Source organism: Cyclopterus lumpus, chromosome 6, assembly GCF_009769545.1.
Source record: "Cyclopterus lumpus isolate fCycLum1 chromosome 6, fCycLum1.pri, whole genome shotgun sequence".
Lineage (NCBI taxonomy): Eukaryota > Metazoa > Chordata > Actinopteri > Perciformes > Cyclopteridae > Cyclopterus > Cyclopterus lumpus.
In genome coordinates this window covers 19,997,992-20,020,227 of record NC_046971.1, presented here as the reverse complement: position 1 = coordinate 20,020,227, position 22,236 = coordinate 19,997,992, and the positions used below count along the sequence as shown (strand labels likewise).

Here is a 22,236-nt window from a genome sequence, read left to right as displayed (position 1 = left end):
GCTTATGGATTTATGTGCCTCGGACCACACATGTGCTCGTGTGTGTGTGTGTATGTGTTCGTGACACCAAGCTGTTTGATTGACAGGTTTGTGTGTTACTGCAGTTGGCAGGAAGTTTTTTTATCTTGCTTTTCTGCTTGGCGGTTAAATGGGTTAGCAAATATCTCCTCTGCGTTGCACTTTCTTGCACTGTGTTGATTGTTGTTGATTGTTTAATGTTATTGTCCAATGTTGCACCAGCTGCCATGACAAATTCCTTGTATGTGAAAATATACTTGGAAATAAAAGGTTCTGATTCTGATTCAAAACTGACCTTATTTGCACATATGCTACAGGTGCACTGCTGATTTTAGATGCCCAGGGAGTACATCATGTATTATTGAAGAGGCATAGGCCACGGCAATTATATCATATATTTATGATCACAGGTCTAATGGTGGTGTCATCTGGACTCATCTGATAGATGCTCAGGATCACATCACATCTTTTTTATACGGTTCTGCATCTCAACACCGAAGACAGTGCTCAGACTTTCCCACACACGCACTAAGGGCTCCATTATAGGCTACTTATTCCAACATGAAAGTTGGCATGCTCTTGTGGGCTGTGTGTGGAATTGCCAGTGTACTCAGTCGGGGATGGCTAAAATAATGATGACATTTCAACCCAAAATGAAGAACACCATCATCGCATTATTCTTAAATCATCCGAAGATGCCACAGCCTGCTATACTGACAGCTTATGGCAAAAGCAAATGTGCATATCTCTGCTCGTTGGGGCTCCTCACTTCAAGAGTCTCACGTTATCCAACGTGTTGAAGCAAAGGGCCGATGTCTTTCTATTTGACCAAAGCCTGAACCACTTTTTACATTACAAACAGATGGATTTGCATGTAAGGGACAATAGTTTGATTAAATGAATAAACATTTATATCAATGTTTATTCTTTTAATCAAACTATTGTCTCATTCATTTGTGTCATTTAAGGTATACTGTATGCTTTGGAATTTTCATTGTTAGTTTAAATACTAAATCTTCTCACTTTTTCATGTATACACTGAGATTTCACAAAATGTCTGGTCATGGAAATTTGGTTTAAAGTCATGGAAATCCATTGGTCAAAATGTGTATGAACCCTGGTTACAGCTAATAGGCTCATACAGAAGGAGCATCATTATTGATAACCAACCCGGTATATTTGTGGATATAGGAAAACACTTTTGTCACATCCTTACATATTACCTGTGAAACTGGATCGACTTCAATGTCACCCACACCATGCTGTGAGTGTACGTGCCAAGCATTTGGCCCCAGCAGTGGTAAATAACTAAGTTGATCCGCAATACTAATCATCATAATATTTCTTATTTATATAGCGCAGGCCGCAACTGCACTTAATTGGGGCACAAGCACATCATATCATCATATCAGCTGGAATCAGATCATCATAATAATGTCTACACAGAACAAAGAAGCTACATGCATTAACTCGTTCTTGCCAGAGTTGAATGAATTGTTTATTTTGTCATTCCAGTTTAACATCAGAACACAAGGGAATGTCAGTGAAGCCCTCAAGTCCAATCTGCTGCACTGCAGACTTGAAGAAAGTGTGTATAAAAGGCTCGAAGTCCTCTCAGCAGCCTTTGAGCACTTTCACAGCAGTTCGGCCCTGAGCCCTCCTGGACTCACTGGAAGACGTCATGGTCTGTCAGTGTAGACACTGGGACCGTGCCACAGACGTGCACTAATTAACATGAACTTCTACAGAAACTGTACATTGTATGTAAATGTGACCCCAACCAAGTTTATATACAGATTCAGGGAAGGGGGTCTTTCAGTGGTCAGCGTTGGGAGGAAGCAGAAACAATATAATATTCATAGCTCGGGTACATTAAGAAGTCAACTGAGTGCACAGCACTGCTGCAGTCATCACTGACACTCTTTCTTTGACTCAGAGCTTCCACTGTTGCTCCTGTCGCGCCAGATAGCCGCTCAATTGTAATCATATGTTCCAAAGGCTATGAAATGACTTTTGACCTCCAGAATTTGTATTTGCTCCAAGTTCCAAATGATTATTTAAGCGCTGGTTTTCAAACTTTTTTGCAAACAACAAATCACTTTCACACGTTATCATGTGTTCCCTTCTGGAACGTTGTCATCTCTTCATAGTCACCGATGGTAGATTATCCACGGCTTATTGATCAGGTAACCATCACAGTGTCATGTGCCTCAGTGACTGAATGTCTGGCTGGTTTGCTGATTCATCAATGCAACAGTAGTCTGTTAGTTTGGACCGTTTTATGAGATGACTCAGTCTCACCTGAGTAGTTTGGGGTCATGTGGTTCATTGTTTTGGCCTCCTGAAGGTGCTATGATGACTGACTAAATCTTCAATTGTCTAGTTTGCTGATTTTTTGCACTGAATGTCATCTCATAATACCTGTTTTTATGAAGATGTACAGTTCCTACTCAGTCTGCATTTGTCTCTTTAAATGACTGAAGCAATGCTTCTGCGTTAGTGTCATCTGTGGGCATCCATCTGTGCTCTGGCCCTCCTAAATGGAGCGCTTTGAGCTGCGACTGACAAACAAATACAGGTTGATTGAAGTGTGTGACTGTGTTGGAATGAACCTCATTGACTCCCCTCCGATCTGTTACTATGGTTAACCTTGTGAAGCAAGGCTTCAGGATCTCAATCGCATCGGTATGCTGATGCTTTTTTATTTATATTTTCACATAAAAACTGTCCGAGGAGCGTTGTGATGGCTTTTGGAGTAGAAATTGAAATTACTTCTTGTTTAAGCAGGTGTAACCTTGAAACCAGCAACTTCAAAGACCAAGCCTGTGGGCCTAAACATGTCTAGCTTGCAAGGAGACAGCAAAATGTTTGCTGCTGCTGTCAGTGTTATGTATGCATGTCATTTACTGTGAATTACCTTGAACGGTGTATGTTTCTGAGCAGATGGGCTGGCTCGCTCACTGATGGAGTATATGAATCCATTCATTAGATGCAAGTGAACCTTGTTTGCCCGTGTTTACCTTCCTACTGTACTTGCTTAACACCAGTCCCTGAGAAACGCTGGCAGGTTCACTCAATCAAATCATGCACCTGAACAGACACTTACTGTACATTACTGTACTTCAAGGCATACCGGTATGTGAGATACAAGTTATTTTTTCCTAGAAGGAATGTGGAAAGGGCAAGTTCCTATCATTATGCCCTCAGACCTGTTTATGAACTGCTGCTGGTATTAATGAGAGTCTGATTTTGTGGGTTTTGTCTTCCCTTTGAGTTTGTGACTGCCAGTGAGTGACAGAGAAGAATCTGTCTCCAACTTATTTTGCATCCTGATGTGTGACGAGTAATTATAAACAAAAGTGCTGCCGCCCGTCGGGGCAAATACACATTGTAATTATGGCAGAGAAAAGCTGCTCAGAAAACCTTGTTAAAATCTAATAAGCCCAAGGTTCTTTCTTGTTTGCCTTTTTTTTTGTCAAGGCTGAGTATTATGATATCCAAATTAATTAATTATTAATTAATGACTTAGAGAAAACCAAAAATGGACAGTTCAGTAGAATTTTCCATTGTCCCCTCATTAGGTGTACAATGGTGTGGCGGCCGTGGTTTAGGAGGGAGAGCAGGTTCGATCCCTGGCTCCCCCTATCCGCTTGTCGAAGTGTGCTCGAGCAACACACTGAACCGCAAGTCGCTCCGCAACCATCACTGTGTGAATGAGAGGCCGATTGCAATGTTTTTAGTCCGGTAAGATAGAAAGCCGCATTATAAATGCAGTCCAGTTACCATTTATTATGATTTATGCTGCAACAACTCTTATGATTGCCAATGTACACTGTTTAGGAATTACCCGTGGCAATTTAGCATTGCACGGCTCTGGCAGGGAAGCCACAGCATCTGGAGCAATGCTGATATCTACACTGCCCAAGTGTGATGCAGCTGCAAAGCCCCCTGTGCTTCACATGCATCGTATCATCTGGCCAAAACTAAGAGGCAGGGCTGAAGCATGCTGCAAGCATCGGTGCTGCTCACTGAGGAGCGACACGGTCTACTGTATGTTCCCTCAGTGTGATTTTAGCATTTTAAGCCATGTTAGAGATGTCAATGGCGGTCTGTCAGTCCAGGATTCTGGTCCTGACTGAAATATCTCAACAACTATCAGATGATAGAATGATGATTATCATGACTTGGTGATCCCCTGACTTTTTCTGCTGTACAGTAAGCAGTTTCATTATTTCATTCATTCTGTGAAATATCTAAACATCTACTTGAGCTATTGGCCCAACATTGTGTATATATACATGAATGCCTCCTAGGGGATACAACTTAATTACTTCAGTGAGGTTGACGTTTGTGCTTTTAAAAGGATATGTCTCAACAGCCATTGACTAGATTGTCATCTGATTTTCTACAGATACTCAAGCCTCCCTAAGGTTTCATTTTTATAATCTTTATTGAGAGATTCTGCATTCATTATTAGAATCTGAAGGCAACGGAACAAGCCTGGCACTCGCTTGTGAAACAACCCTGCCATACATGTCATCTCTCATTTCCTACTCCAACTTCGCATCTCAAAGTGCTAATCAGGCTCTAAACAATGAGAAGGGAAATACAGTCTTGGTTGAGATATCTGCTGGCTATGATAGAGTCCAGAAATACAGCACCTTGTCCCCAGAGGCTTCTCCCTCGTCAGATCAAATGCTAATAGTTTACGAGATTGAAATTTGAATGACTTTGGTGGTCCCCTTAATTTGTCCAATCCTTTGCTTTTTGAACAAATACCTGCTCAACTAAACACCTTGGAATAATCCTCAGCTGTAATTTAATTTCAATTCAGTTTATTCAGTAGGGTCCATGGCAGGAGGCCGGCTCACCAGGCAAGCAGTATCAGACACAGCCAGGTCCAATAGACCCTAGTACATGTGAACTCACAAAGATTTCGTGGAGGAAGCAGAGTTAGTAAGGTGCAATGGAGAGATGTACATTGAGAGAGAAGACGAGCTAGGTGCTCAGTGTATCCTAAAACATCCCCCAGCAGCCTATAAGCCTATAGCAGCATATCAAGGGGCTCGACCAGGGCAAACCTGATTCAGCCCTAACTATAAGCACTATTAAATAGGAAAGTCTTAAGTCTATTCTTGAATGAGGTGACTGTGTCTGCCTTCCGGACTGAAAGTGGAAGCTGGTTCCATAAAAGAGGAGCTTGATAACTGAAGGCTCTGGCTCCCATCCTAATTCTTTGAACTCTAGGAACCACGAGTAGCCCCGCATTTAGTGAGCGCAGCTCTCTAGTGGGGCAATATGGTACTACAAGCTCCTTAAGACATGATGGTGCATCACCAATCAGAACCTTGTGGAACTCCGTGAGTAACGTCGGTGGTCATCGAGGCTTCATTGTTTACAAATACAAATTGAGATCGATCTGATGAATAGGATTTAAACCAACTTAGTGCGGTACCTGAAATGCCAATCAACTGATCCAATCTCTGTAATAGGATGTCATGATCAATGGTGTCGAACGCAGCACTAAGGTCTAACAAAACAAGTACAGAGATGAGTCCTTTATCTGATGCAATTAGGAGGTCATTTGTAATTTTCACCAGTGCTGTCTCTCTGCTTTGGTGTTTTCTAAATCCTGACTGAAACTCCTCAAATAAACTATTATGATTTAGAAACTGATTTGAGACTACTTTCTCATGGATTTTAGAGAGGAAGGGAAGGCTAGAGATTGGTCTGTAGTTAGCCAACACCTCTGGATTAACAGTGGGCTTCTTCAGGAGATGTTTAATTACAGCTAATTTGAAGGAATGTGGCACATGGCCTGTTAGCAAAGACACATTAACAATATCCAACAGAGAGGTGCCAATTAAAGGCAACACGTCTTTAAGCAGCCTCGTTGGGATGGGGTCTAAGAGACAGGTAGACGGTTTAGAAGTAGAAACCGTTGAAGACAATTGGTCTAGGTTGATGGTAGAAAAGCCATCCAAATAAACACCAGGGCATACAGCCGTTTCCAAGGCCACTCCTCTTGAGGACAGATCGGCACTGGTTGAGGGCAAGAGATCATCAATCTTACAATCTTTTCATTAAATAAGTTCATGAAGTCATTACTACTGAGGTCTATAGGAATACACAGCTCCACAGAGCTGTGACTCTGTCAGCCTGGCTACAGTGCTAAAGAGAAACCTGGGGTTGTTCTTATTTTTCTCTATTACTGATGAGAAATAGGCTGCTCTGGCATTACGGAGAGCCTTTTTATATGTTTTAAGGCTATCTCGCCAAACTAAGCGTGATTCTTCCAGATTGGTGGAACGCCATATACTTTCGAGCTTTCGTGAAGTTTGCTTTAGGTCGCGGGTCTGAGGGTTATACCAGGGAGCAAACTTCCTTTGCCTCACTGTCTTTTTCTTCAGTGGGGCTATCAAGTCTAGTGTCATTCTCAGTGAGCCTGTAGCACTATCGACAAAATGATCAATCTGGGACGGACTAAAGTTAGCACAGGATTCCTCCGTCACATTGAGACGTGGTATTGAATCAAATGCAGAATGAATCGCTTCTTTAAATTTAGCTGCAGCACTGTCAGTTAGACATCTGGTGTAGAAACGTTTGACTAACAGTGTACATTCCGGGAGTATAAACTCAAAAGTTATGAGGTAATGGTCTGACAGAAGAGGGTTCTGATGGAAGACCTCCAAATGCTCAATGTCAATGCCACATGCAAGAACAAGGTCGTGGCCAAAGCAGTGAGTGGGTTTCTGTACTCTCTGACAGAGGCCAATCAAGTCCAACAATGAGATACATGCAGCAACTCTGCTTCTGCTTCCTGATCTGAACTCTGGGTCATGGATTAAGTCCATTAATCAACTTGGCCATGTTTGCAGAAATGAGACCCGCTCCATCCAAAGTGGGATGAATGCCATCTCGCCTCATCAGATCAGGTTTCCTCCAGAAATTCTGCCAGTTATCTACATAGCCCACATTATTTGCTGGGCACCACCTCGACAACCAGCGGTTGAATGACGACATGCAGCTATACATGTCATCATTGACCAAATTGGGGCGAGGGCCAGAGAAAACTATGGTGTCCGACATTGTCTTTTCATAAGTGCCGATTCCACGTTCATTTTAGTGACCTCCGACCGCCACAGTCGGGGGGGGCATCACACTGCCGGCGTGTATTATAATCTCACTGTAACTACGTTCATCTTTAGCCAGCCGTTTTAAACAAGATTCAATGTCGCCCGCTCTGGCCCCCGGGATGCACTTAACTATGGTCCGTGGCTTCGCTATCTTCACGTTTCTGACTATGGAGCTGCCGATAACCAGAGTGGGTTTCTCAGTGGGTGTGTCGCTGAGTGGGGAAAACCGGTTTGAAACGTGAGGAGGTTGGTGGGGCACAGTGGGCTTCTGTTTAGACTTAATACTCATTTACATTACATTACATTACATGTCATTTAGCTGACGCTTTTATCCAAAGCGACTTACAATCATGTTACATTCATACACTGTAGACACAGTTACTGGGAACAGTGTCTTGCTCAAGGACACATCGACTAGGCCGGGGATTGAACCGCAATCCCCCTGATTGAAAGACGGGCATGCTAACCACTGACCTCTCAGTTACCCAGCCATCCGGCTGCGCGGGGGCTGCTCGGGAACGGCTAGTAGAAACTACTTCTAGCTGGTAGGCACCGGCTATGGGAGGGGGCGAGCTAACTAACGTAGCTAACGTCTGGGCTTCGATGGTCCGGAGCCGTGCATCTAACCAACTTAGAACTGCCTCCAACCTAGCAACCTAGACACTCTGAGCAAGAGAGAGCAGGAGGGGGAGAGAAGGAAGCCATCGCTAGCTGCTAAGCTGGCAACCGGAAGTGATGCAATACGCTTACTGGAAGAGAGAGAGAGATGATGCGTTCAGGAGTCTAGCAGAGAAGTCCAGCAGAAGGCAGCGTTCACCCTGGACTGAATAAGTCCAGGGTATAATGAATAAGTGTGTTAGCATTGTGCTTGTGAGCATGTTAGCATGCTGCTGTTATAGCATTCAGCTCAAAGCACAGTCTCACAGAGCCACTAGCAGGGCTGTAGTGGGTGATAAGACAATGAAGATGTGCGTGCGTGCTGGGGTGGGTGGACTGGTGGAAGTATCCTGGCATTCTTGACCTAGTAAGGTGGACTCAGGGCGATAACAAGGAGAAGATCACCCTGCTGGCCCTTTCTCTCGCTCACTCTGACATATCTCCTCCTTCTCTTTTTTCTGCTTTACAGGAGCAGAATGAGACCCACATAGAGACGGACAGCAGACTAAAACAGTGGTTTACAGAGTGAACCATATCTGGTTGTAGACTGACAACAAGGAGCCTCACAGATCAGTGTAACACACCAAACCATCAGATCATTTTTAAAGCAGCTGCTGTATTTAGCACAATGTGAAACAGAACCTTTTCATGTACATAGCAAAATATGGTGATTTTGATTCAAATGAGACGGCTGTGGTACCAGATAGCTCAAACTATGCACAGTTGGTAGAATGACTTCAACTCAGCTGGTAAGCTGTAAGTGACTGATCTATTTTGTAAGTGCCAGTTTATCATAATCAGCTTTTGCACATTTCTAAGCTGGTGATTCAACACAATCTCTGAACCTCAAGTAAATAATTTCAAGAATGTCAGTGCTGCACAGTCTAACTTCTCAACTGTTTTGACAGTTTATATTGTAGTTTGAAATGAAAGAAATAAAACACCAATATAAATCTTGTTCTGAGGGCATAAGTTGACAGTCATATTTTATAGCCCTGTTATTTGTAAGAAGACTCAAGGGGCACATAATGTGTTATAAGTATCTAGCTGTTTTCTGTTCGCTGAAATGAGTTATACATTGTGACACCGCAAAAAAGGTCAAACAGTAATACGGGGACTGTGTCTTCAAAATAAAGAGACAAACTACTTTTCTGCTCTTATCAGAAGTTAAATATTACATTCAAGATGTTCATGTGACAGAATTTTAGTATAAAACCTTGACAGTGAATGAACGTTATCAACAGAATGTGATGAGGTTACAGTGTTAACCACTGAAACAAACTAACTGACTAGCCATGGCCCTTGTTCCTCAAGAGGCAATATTGCTTGTTTGTTTATTGGATTTAATCCAAAGTGGCACAACCGAGAAAAAAGCTCACACTTTCGTCTTGTAGGATGTGGCGATTCGCCAAGAATCTTGGACTGTCACGCAAGTGCAACCTGTTAATGGCGTAATGTAATACATGGCACAATGCCTGTACGTTTGTGTAAATACGAAAGTACAGGCATTGTGCCATGTATTTATTAATGACTTAGTTTTATGTCCTTTACTTTGTAACTTTTCAAATTGTGAAGTGCTCAATAAAGTTCTTGAAGAAATCAGCAATTCTTCCCTGTAATACCACTGCGCCCCACTAGAGTGGTGGCCCCACAGTTTAAGAACCACTTGGTTAGACCCAGGTGGCAAACTGGTTCTACCGAGTGAAAACCTACCTTCTGTCTCAACTCCTCCGGTTGTATGGAAGTCTATTAGAAGATTATCCTACTTCTCACTTGATTTATTACCTCAGTAAACACTGTACCCCTCTAACCCCCTAGTAGAAAATCCTTCAAACCGTTATCTTACACAATGCTCTGTGATAGCAAACTGCAATTCAGGGGAATAAATAAATGTTCAAAGGCAGCGCCTTCTCTAATGCCAAGTGATTATTTGAGAACGGTGTTCTCCTGAGCCTTTCCTATGAGGCTGAGCACACGCCGTCTGGTTAGACACGGCAGCTATCACCTCAAGCACACCTGTGCTGCCACCTTTGAGATTACTTCTCTGATTCCCATCTCTCCCATCATGGAGACTTGACATTTAGTTACAAGACAGAAAATTGTCTTCAAAACACCTCAAAGGAAAACTGTAGTGCCTGACAGAGGAGGGGAAGAAATCCAATTCATGTGGCTGACAAAGTGGAGCCAATGTAAATATGTTGGATTTCAACAAATGTTGCTTCATCATTGAGCGGGATGAAATCTAGAATGCAGTTTTCTTTTGTGTCGTTGTTTTGGTTTCATTCTTGTTATGTTTGATCTCTTTGAACACGGGTCACTAACAGGAGGACCGCGGTCCGGATCCGGACCCAGATGGCGTTGTATCTGGACCCTGGACCTATAACCGATCAATAATTGAGAATTCTTAAATGTTGACAGAGCGCTTGTATTATAACCGGCAACTTTTCCAGCCTTTACGGCGGTCCAGAAAAACACTGACCAATTACACGCGTTGTAAATCACATCATAAAGAGAGCTGAAACAAGTGGTTTTAATAATAGATTTAGTTCCTACACACACAAGAGACTAATATAATATAATGGATTTTGGTTGACATCACTAGACACCTGAATTAACTGAATTTAAAGCTACAGGGCATTTTTCAAACCTTTCTGTAATATTTTTTTCTATTTTTAAAGCCCTTATTTATAATTCATCCAGTTAAATTTGAGATATTATTTCTTTATTTCTATATTTGATTTGACAGTCAGTTGTTGACTATATACAGACGATGAAAGAACTGCTAGGCTACTTCAATACATATGGGACTAAATCATAAGGCAAGTTAGATATTACTGTGATGTTCCAGACCTGAGTTTCACTCTGTCATACAATCCCTATACAATGTGGGGAATATATTTTTTTCGTCGCTAAAGCTTAAATGAAAGATGATGGAACGATCAAGTCTTAAGTAACCAAGGGCCTTGGTGACTGACTCTCTGCAAGATTTGCGATTCACAGGCTCCATGGGAGGCTTTTTGGCCTGAAAGGAGCTTGAATGTCAAACTTGAGGGAAAAGTTGAACCCACACACACCCTCCGCCTCCGCCTCTTGAGTCATCAGCGAGGGATTTTGGCGACCCTAATCCATGTTGCGCGCAGTTATTTTAACCCTGAGCCAGCACTCCAAAGAAAGAAAGTGGGTGAGCGGTGGTGAGCGGGATAAGTTGCATTCTGTCATTGTTGCCTGACTTCAAAGCTGTCAGCTCACCAGGCTCTCCGCTGAAATCCCCCAAAACCTGACAACATTAGAATACCATCAAACACTCTCTGGCTGCCTTTGAAATGCCACTGACACTGTTTGGCACTGCAATTTGCAGGCTCTAAAGAGCGCACCCATGTTATTGAAATAAATCTGCGGCTTGTAATGGGAATGTAAATTAACACATCGTTCATTGCTTTGGCTTAGAAGTGAGAGTTGAATATTGAGATGGAGCCTCGTTTCCCTGGAGAGTAGGTTGTTGACTTTGTAGCTCTCCCTCAGTGTCCATTGTACCATTGCCTTTCCTGTCATTTTGACTTACCCTCCTTTTTTTCTCCCTTCCTTTATTCTTCACTCTGGTATTCTGTTCTTAACCTCATCCAGATGGCAGAAAACGATTCTGTCCAGAGGAAGATTTGAAATGATCTGCAGTGAGATGGATATAAAAAAGGCAGACTAAACAGTCACAAGGTTAAGTGTACTAAATGAGTGCTTTGATAGACTTCAGTCTATTGATTTTATAGTCCCCACCATGGACTTTTCCCATTTCACTTGGTGCTGGCTTGATGGAAGACAGACGTGTACAGATTGACACCCTGTGTAGGAAACTAAATCTATTATTAAAACGACAAGGTAAACTGGTAGCGATGGCGGAAGAGTAAGAAGAGAAGAGAATGAACGCAAGTAGGTGGTGGAGTCTGGCCAGCAAGTTGCTTCTGCTTTAATTGACAAACATGAACCCTCTCAGCAGTGAAAACATTATGTGTCAGTTACAGCCGTGGTTTGCATTGGCTTCCCCTACTGTGTGCTAATCTGTATGCGTTCGGACTACCAGTTTATTAAGGCTGGATTACAGTGCAGATACCAATAAATGAACAAAAGCCTGCAAAAGGATTGGGAAGCTGATTGTTTCATCCAAAAACTACAATAATATTAATCATATTCAATAATGGTTGATACAAATGTGATTGTTCAAGTTACTGGTGGTAATAACAAGTGCAGTTAAATGCTACATTCCCCAGAATTCTGTGGACATTCTGTGCACATAGTCACTGAGTAGCAACTTTAACCAAAAAGCAAATGTTTTATTTGTGTACACCACAGCCAAACAATCATTTTCAGAAAGCTTTTCCCATTCAACAGCAGGGAAAAATAAAGTTGATTACATTGCAGAAAAGTTTGAGTTGTACAGCCTGTTTCCTGCATATTTTAATCTAACAGCTCACTGTGCTGCTCCCTCTTGTTCCATGACTCCCTGCAATACTTAAACCAGATCTGCTGTCAAAAAATACAGAAATAGACAATGTCTGGTTTAGTTGATGCATTTATTTGATGAGCTATTACTCAAAAATAAATGTTTCCCAATAAATGCTTTGCGGTCCTACACAAGTTCTGTGCTGTGATTATGAATCACCATCAGTGGGAAATGTAGGGTTTGCATTAGCATTAACTTAATAGTGCTTTGATACTCAGCGTAAACACCAACAGTGAGACTGATATCAATGAGATCAAATTACAAACAGTAACGCTGGATTACAAGCTTGGATCTTTTCTTGTTCATTCTGCTTGTGAAAATACATAGTAAATATGAATCCTGCATAGGAAAGGTGGACACCGCCACTAAAACCTACTGTATGGAGAAGTAATTATGAATATTGAATGGCTATTTTCAACATACGTTACTCTATGTAATATATGAAACAATGAAACAAGTACTTGACATTGACATTGATTTAATGAAAATCTTGAAGCTTAGGTTGGTAATCTTGATAAACAAGCAAGAGTACAACATTTTTTTTTAAATAAGTTGCTAAATCTTGTGAGAAACTGGCCAAAGAAAAAGTAGTGCCAAATAAGTTTAAAAAGAAAGTGAGAATAATGTGCACAATTGATACATTTTACAAATGCAAATATTTGTGATACCTTTTTATTATTGATCTTTCATTTTAATTGGAAACAAGCTGTTGCTGGAGCTTACTCTTAATGTGTTTGTGTAACAAATGAGGATTCAACAACTCCACATCAAGGCAGCAGAGAAGGTGCACAGCCTTTGCACTGGAGATGGGAGCTGTGCACCACTGATCCACAATCTGCTTTGAGAAACTTAATAAATATGGGCTATGAATCCACAGAATGATGAATTCTTCCTCAGAATGATGGCCTCTCAGTGTGAATCGTTTGTGAAGGGTTTCCTTCTGCTGGATATGAGCTACCGCAGAGTTTTCTATGTTATGTTAAGTTGAAAGCCTGGCATCCATAATTGATGAGTCATGTAGGGCATTGTCTTGACAGTCCTGTTCTGTTCTTGTCCCAGTGGAGTGGAGAAACGCAATCTTTTCCCATCTAGATTTGTTCTTGTTGTTCGTACTCTTTTTGTAGGCTTGGTAACAGACAACACGTCGGTCCAGAAACATTCAGCTGCATGAATAATGCTGTCATGTCACATGGGATATCCTGTTGCTATGTCATGTTTGTCATTGCAAACATAATTGAAGAAAAGAAACCAAGGAGAGCATATGGTTGACGCAGACTCTTGTCAGAGGCTTAACATTTCACTGCACTTAAAGCCCCATGCTGAGAGTTGTACAGTACCATGTGATTCATGTTGCACCTGCTCATCAGATCATCAACACATGTACACATCCATTGACATAGACTTCCTCTGGCGCCCCTCTCTCCACGAGCCACAAACAGCAGGAAGCATCATGGGAGGCCGAGGTAAAGAGGAGGTGAAGAATGAGGGAGGGGAGAGGACTGTCAGGGCTGAGGGTGGGGGGGGGGGGAGAATTGGGGATCATGTCGCAAACACCGACAGGAGTGTGTGAGAGCGATAAAGAGAGGATGAGCATGATCAGAGGGGATAAAGCCTGGCAGAGTCCTTGGCGGTATCTCCCTCAGTCAGACAAAGCAAGCTCACATGTGCACGCGTCACATGCAACAAATTCAAAAGGTGACACTTTTCTCCTCCTGCAGCTTTAAATATTTTCTCCTGATCCAGTCTTGCAAGACTGTATATACTGTATGTACTTATTCTCCGTAGTAAATGCAACAGGCCTGCAAAAGCAATTCCGACACAATAATAAGTATACTATCCGTAGCTTGCAATGGGTCATAAATATTGCAGCAGGCCTGTGAGAATCAAGATCACTGGTTTTTATTGTAACCGAGCTGAAGGAGCCGTTCAGAACCTCCTCCTCTTCTCAGGGTGTCTGTTTATCTTCAAGTTTGTATCTGAGAATGATATTGTTTTTGTGGATCGTTTGGCAACCCCTCTTCTTTACAGTGGAGTACACACCTCAGTGGCTGTGTTTCATTTAGCAGGTTTTTCCTTGACATTTCTGTTTGTTATATGTGACATATACCATTCCTGTGTGTTTTTTCCAGTCGAGTTTGATGACTGTGCGGGGAACGAGGACGTGACGTTTGAGGTGTCGGACCCCGGCTTCTACGTGGACGAAGATTTGAATCTGGTGCCTCAACGAGATGTCCTGCACAGCCGGCCAGTCCTGTTCATCCACGGCCTCAGTGCACACGCAGATGACATGGCACAGGTGGAAGTCACTGGACTGACGCTTCAGTCGACGCACACTCTCAGGGTTAGTGGACATTTCTTTCGCGTGTGTGTGTCTGTTTCAGTTTCTATATTTACACTTTACAATTGAAAAAGGGTACACTTCATTAATGATTGAAAAAGTTACTTTAATGTAGCATTGCTCAACATAATGTAGCAGTTATTAAATAACAATTCCCCTGGGTGAATAATAAGATTTCCAAGCTGCTTTTTAAATTTATATTTTGGGGAATACACTTATTTGCTTCCTTGCCAAGATTTAGGTTCATGGCACTCACTACTACTACTTTACTGCAGATACAATGTGACAGCCTGCAGCAGCAGCTAATCAAATCTACCAGGACCTTTAAAAGCTAATTAACATGTTATTCCTCATTTGTTCTATCTGTACATACTTATAGAGTGTAAACTTGACACCTTGTTGGGGTTATGTGCTGGACTGCCTCTTGGCCACAGGCAGTCTCGTCCTGGAGGCTCCACTGGCTGCCTGCAAAACTCACGGTGACAACCAACTCAGGAAAATGACTGCAAACAACCAAAGAAGAGATGGCAGTCCAGCCCGGCTTGTAGCAATTCAGCAAAGTGTTTGAGTACTGTACTTTATGTTAACTAGTGAACTGTAGAAGTGCCGATAGGTGACTTTCATTACCCTTTAACAGAGCCAGACTGTCTTTTTCTCGTGTTTCCAGTCTTTGCGCTAAGCTAAGCTAAGCTAAGCTAACTGGCTGCTGGCTCGTTAAGATGCCAGTAATTACCACCATAGCAGAAATACCCTGCTGACACTCTCTTCAGTCGGTCTCTGGTTCCTGTGACAGAACTTCATCCAGGTAAACATGACATGCTGTGTGCTGAGATGACACAAAATAAGCAGGCGTTTCAGCTAACTGTACAGAGACAGTTACCTGGTTATGTTGATGGAAAGTAACTAGTTTGTGTTAAGTTAGCGCTCATCAATTACCAGGTGGTTAATTATGCTATGATTAGTTTTGGTTAAAGAGCAGGGCCGTGTTCAGTGTTTCTAGTCCACATCTTACACACACACACACACTGTTTTTGATGAGAGATGTATTGTAGTTCCGTCCCCTTTTGAGCTATGATTATTTGAAGCACCATGAGTATTGTGTGAGTTCTAAAGACTGGATCGCACACCGCCACCCTCACACAAACTGTCAGCAGTCTATCTACCCGACTTGTTAAGCCTTCATCAAAGTTATACAAATCCAGTGCCCATGTCCTCACCCAGCACAGTGTAGCATCATATTTTATTGTACAAGTATGAGAGTTGCATCAATTTAAAAAAAGCAAATAGGTTTATTTCTCAAACTATTCCTTTTAATGAGGAGACTAGATAGTTAGTTTAGCATGGGAAGCTTGCTTGCAGATCTAAACACAGACACTGAGTGTGATTCACAAGACGTTCATGAATTAGTAATCGTTATTGCAAATTGGGAAAAACCAATGACCAATTAACATAATTGCACCACCTCAGAAATGTCATATTAGGCAGCTGGGAACACCCACATTCATAATCTTTGAAACCAAATGTACATTTGAAGAGAGTGAAAAATAACTTAAGTGATGCAGGTATTAAGGTGACATAGTCTGTGTCATATAAAAGAAAATATACTTCAATTTAAAAACAAGTGGAAGCAATACAGCATCAGTAAAAGATGACAGAATATTGGGAGAGTACAGAGAAGGTGATTGATGATCCACCAAGAGAACCATAGAAGAAGGTAAAAGAAAGGGTTTTGATTTACTAAAGAGGAACATGTGAGAGCCGCTAGAGGAAGCCGGGAGAACAGCTGCTGCTGAGCTCTGCCAAACCTATGAGCATATCATCGCCATCACTAGAGGTGTGTATTTCTAGTGCTGTCGCAGATGGCAGCAACAACTGAGCCCAGCACTAAATCTGTCCGCAGGCTGATGAAGCTAATGTTTGACTAGATTAGTCTAGATTATTGATCCACATCACTGACACTTACAAATGTTCATCCTTTGAAAAGGCGCTAAACTCTTTGGAAGGTCCCAGTGAAAGTGAAAGTCTTGTAAACATTTCCACTGTGGCATTCACATACTCTTTACACATGTGTAAGAATACATCGGAACAACTTTAAACTTGAATGAATACCCGAATGTGGAGATATTTTTTGTGTTTACAATCATTGTTCATGCACAAGAGGCGGGGAGGAAACACTGTTCTGCAGGGCAACATAAACGGCTGTAATGTTTTCGCACCAGGGTTTGGTGCATGAAAAATTACACTTTGACTGGCCAGTTCCTATTATATGGAAATTTGGGGCAGTAAGCCTGCAGCCCAACACTGAGCTTTGTTTCTCTGCAAATGTGTCCTTTTGTTTGTGTACTCAACAGAAATGTGTTTCTGTAGCAAACACATTGACTGCCTTTTAAACTCTGTGCACCTGATTGAGCACTATTGTCCCTCATTCACATCCTCCACATACCTCCACCCCCCCTCTGTTCAGTCGAAATACAGTACGTTGATTAGGAAAAGTTTCCAGGGGCTGCAGGTACAGTTGGTATTCCCCTCATTCTCTGAGATCATCCGTCTTCCTGCCGCAGTGCTCAGAGTCCTGCTGCTACAGTTCCTCCAGCCCAGAGCTTAATGAATGTCTCCATCCCTTTCAGCATGACGTTGCTCTCATTTGTTGTGGCTCTCACCATTGTTTATTTGGTTAGCTAGTCCATGGGTGTTACCTTGGCAAGTCATTGGGGATTTAAGTGAATTACTTTTTTGTCAAGTTATGTATGGAAAGAGTTTCCAGTGACAAATGTGTATGTATAGTCTTTCCTCTGCGTGTGTTTGCTGTCCATGAAACCTTCTGGTTTGTAGATCATGTGACACTTACATTTTTTAGAACATTTACATTTACATTTTGTGGGGGAAGAGCGGCTACATTTCTTTAGCATTATGTTTTGGGTTGCCCGTCCTTGTGTACTTTCATCTCTGAGGAGCGCCTGGTGGGAATGTCTTACAATTTTCAACAAATATCCACTTGAAGTTAAGGGTGTACTATTTAAATTTTGGTGGTCAAGGTTAATGTGACCTCACATCTTTCCCATTTGTGTGAATGCGAAATATCGCCTGGAGGAAATATCATTACACCTGGCATAAATATCCACTCGGGCTCAAGGATGAAATAATTCTAATTTGCTCTAAAACTTATCTTTAAAGTATTTATTCTTGCAAGAAGAGGCTCAGTTGCACAGAGCCACAACGATTCTGTGTAAGTGAGAGCTAAAGATTGAATATCACACAGCGTAATAAAGTTAGTTTACAGAGGATGGAGCTGTTATTGGAATATTCTGCTTTGGCATTTACTTTTCATTTAGAACCAATACTGTGGTTTATGACTATATATCTGCAAAACTAATGATGTCCCAAGAACCCTCAGCTGTACTTTGCTTTAGTGCTAATTAGCAAATGATAGCAATCTGATATGCTAAAGCTTAGCATCAGCTTTGTAGTCATTGTGAGGATGTTAGCATGCTGACGTAAGCGTTTAGCTCAATGCACTGCTGTAACTCAGAGCAGCTAGCGTGGCTCTAGACTCTGGGTCTTGTTTCAGTGTTTCTATAAATCAAATTTCAAGCCGTTTGAAATGCCGTCACTTTCTGAAGAGAGATTCTGGTTGATCATTTTGGGTCTTATTTTCATAGCTTTGGCCATCAATTCAATTGGCTACGATAACACTGTATCGACTGAAGTAATTGTTGAGATCTGGGGACATGGTGACATCGCTAACATCTCTGGTCGAGAGGAAAGCGATTCGATATCAGACACATTGATAACAAGATTTAATGTTATTACTACCAAGGAAAGATGGCAAAAACTACAACAGTAATAATGGATACATTTTACTCTGAGGCAACAAGCACCATTTAAAGTTAAGAAAATATAGCACATTATTTGTTAAATTTAGTTTGATTTTTTCCTTAAATTGATGCTGTAAGATACAATCAAGCTGTATCAGGGGAACTTGATTAAGTATGTTATCTTTTCTGTCTACAAATGCTTCAATGTCTCCAATCAGTCAATAAGTGCAAAGAGTAGAAGAGAAACAAGATTACAAAATAAATAAAAATAGTTTGAGGAAGCCGGGCAAAGAATGACATGAGAGAGGACGAGCCCTCTCGTGAGGCAGGCTGCGTAAAAGCTCTGATTATTTTGCCATCAATTAATCTGCTGAAGCTCCTCAAGCTCTGGGACCCACATCATCAGGAAATCTATTGTCCCTTTCTCTGTCCATATCCTGTCGTTTTATATTTGTCCAAACCGCCTTGTGTTTCCCTGAGAACAGAGCGGAAACATTCCATGTTGAATTTATTGGCATAACTAATGTTATCGTTGCAGGATATTGGCTGGTGATAATTGATAAGTGCTGCGAGCGAAGGTGGAGAGAATCAGTTTTTAATTCCTCAGTATGAGCTGTTAGCTTGCTGTACCATAGGCCCAGACGAAGAGAGCTTGGCTCATGTATTATTCACCACCCCCCCTTATTGCAACTGATCAATATGTGAATTATTGGAAGAATGCATTTCAATTTGAAAAAGTTGTGCTCCAAGATATGGACCGGTTTGCGTGTATTATTCTGTGTTATTTTGGTAACAGTTATGCAAAACATGTTCTTACCTTCGGGGGGGGGGGGGGCATTGGCAGACGCCATTCAAATGTAACAACTGCTAAGAGGCAAAATAATCTGAATCCAAAAGCCTATTTATTTTATCTTTTGTTATGTTTAATACATTTTCGCGCACTGAATGAAATGTAATATTGCATCGTGAGCGAAATCCTCATCCTGCAATGGCAAATAGATTTTCTCTAACCGAGCTTTAAATGTTCAGTAAGTCTTTTTGAGGATGACTAAGATGTGACATCTTGCAACCACAGCACAACAGCTCATATTGTACCACACAATACAAATAATCTTCCTCTCCCACTCACACTATCTGTCCATAGCTTGTTCTGGAGCTGTCGTTTGTTAATTCTGTTTACGTCTTGGCCAATTGTCTGTCTTAATACATCGGCTGCTCTATATTTTGCCGAAATGGTTTAATATATGGGAGTTTGCATGTTCTCCCCGTGGCAGCGTGGGTTCTCTCCGGGCTCTCCGGCTTCCTCCCACAGTCCAAAGACATGCTGCAGGTTAATTGATCTCTAAATTGCCCATAGGTGTGAATGTGAGAGTGAATGGTTGTATGTCCCTACATGTGCCCTCGATGGACTGGCGGCCTGTCGAGGGTGTCCCCTGCCTTCGCCCTATGTCAGCTGGGATAGGCTCCAGCGCCCCCGCGACCCTAATGAGGATAAGCGGTATTGAAAATGGATGGATGGATGGTTTAATATATATACACTGACTAACACATAGCTTGTATGCATGGGAACGAGTACTGGAGAGAAAACAAAAAGGCTTAATGGGATGTTTATTTACAAGAGCAGCAAACAAACTTTCACCTTCCAATTATTAATGTGCACAATTCCCAAAAAAGCTGTGCTACCTGTGGCAATGCTTTGTCTCACATCCGATGAAATACTGAAGAAGCGTGTGAAAAAGGTTTTACAGGTTACGTTGGTATTAATCAGTTTGGCATGTCTTAAAGATCAGGGATTTGAAAAAGTAAAAAAAAAAGTTAATTGTCATACAGAATTGCACACAGCACAACGTAGTGAAATGTAGTCCCTGCATTTACACCATGCTAGTATTGGAAGCAGTAGGCAGCTGCTATAAAGGAAGCAATTTAAGGGTTTGGTACTTTGGTGCTCAATGGCACCTCTGCAGACCCTTAAAGGCGACTCTCCGTTCCCCGAGCCAAATCCATACGGACCGAGCTACTGCCGTCCCCACGTAGCATATTTAAAGTTTTTTGAATAAATCCTTAAATTAGGTGACAAGTGAACTAGAAAAGATAAAATTAGAATGAGATTATGAAAATGATGTTCAGGTCTCTTATATTTAGTTAAAAGCATCCCCTCTAGTGTGCTGTACCAGCTGCAGATGAGAGGTTTTTCCTCATAAGAACACGGATGGGGTTTAGTAGTAGTTGCTGTAGTGCCTTTAAACATGACATTACATGCAGCACTGTAATGTGCCCGTACATCTGAACCATGTAACATGAAGATCACTTATTGGATTAAACATTATTGTGCTCAATGTTTGTCTAATTAGGTTAAATGTATGTATAATAGGGGCAGTTTTGCATGGCTTAATTTTTATAATTAGCTTGTTTTGAAACTGTTTTGTCAGGAGTATTTTCGGTACACACTCTACACCACTATCTGCAGGTGCGATTGTACATACACACACATATAATCACTTTGGCGCAGTATTAATTATTTCAGCTAATTGAATATCTGAACTGAGCATTAGTCATCAGTGTCTCGCTGTATTCCTCTTGACTAAGATGAAGAGTGTTTATGCTCCGTTGATTATATTTTAACAAAGTGTGATGCATTTTGGGACGTGTTTTCAGGCGAGTGTGTGAATTCTTGTCCTTTTATTTGCATACATACTGCTGACACTAACATACGTTAGCTTAACCGACCGACTCTTACAACATATCCGAGAGTTCACTCCACTTAGCTGTGCATCCCCGTCACCGCTGGCTGATGCTTGGCCTTGATATTGTCCATTTCTCACCAGGTCTCCAACACATTGTCAAGAGTGAGTAATGACACTTCTTTATATAGCATGGAGAGAGAAAATGGCAGGATGAACAAGGACGTGACTTTACTGCCACAGCAACTGTACGCTCAGATGACAAAGGCACCGTCTTTCTCGACTCACACACACACACACACACACACACACACAGCTTCCCAGAGACAGTTTGAGCGGTTGTCATCTTCATGCTGAACTTGTGTTATGAATTTATAATACAGACATGCGACACCATAAATACACCTTAGTACAGTGTATGTTTGGAAACATATGTGCCTTCCTTTTTGTCTCGTCCAGTATATTCCAATCTTCTTAAATAGGCTTTCTTTTCTTTTTCTTGTCCTGACGGTTTCAACTCCGTGCACTAAGATGCCCTAATGAACATTTGACAGACAGACAGAGAGAAGCAAATGTATTAAGGGTGGATCAGGGTTGATGGTGCGGCAGTAATTTATGAACGGGACACATTAAAGATTCATGGCTTCCTTCTCTTCCGGGTGTCTCCAAGCTGTACGAACACGATTCATCACACGAGAGAGAGAGAGAGAGAGAGAGAGAGAGAGAGAGAGAGAGAGAGAGAGAATTAACTAAATAGAACAACAAATAAATCTGAGAGGTGGTCCCTCTCCGTCTCGTCCTCGTCCTGCAGCACCTCCATCTCGTCCTCGTAGCAGGGAAACCACCGCCGACACGCCTCCCAGTTCAGGACTGGCCACCTCCGTCAGTACGGTTCTCTGGACGTCGGCCCTTGCATTTCAAATATGCCTCATACTCCTTAATCGCTTTACCGACAGTAACAGCAATCTTCCTCAACCTCCAGCCCTCCCGATCGGTAAAGCTCTTCACGGCCTTATTGGCCATGTGGAGCCGGATGGACTTAACAAGTCTCGGCAAGTCCGAGAAGTGATCCTCTATTAAAATCCTCTGGTTCTTA

The 22,236-nt window shown here is 41.9% G+C and overlaps 1 protein-coding gene across 1 annotated transcript in view; it reads left to right on the top strand.

Annotated features, from left to right (window-relative positions):
• Positions 1–22,236, top strand: part of cdh13 (cadherin 13, H-cadherin (heart)) — a 197,324-nt gene that overhangs the window by 9,968 nt on the left and 165,120 nt on the right. Inside the window, exon 3 of the mRNA XM_034534656.1 lies at positions 14,436–14,647. Within this exon, the coding sequence (XP_034390547.1) occupies positions 14,436–14,647 (212 nt within the window). The remainder of the gene's footprint in view (positions 1–14,435; positions 14,648–22,236) is intronic.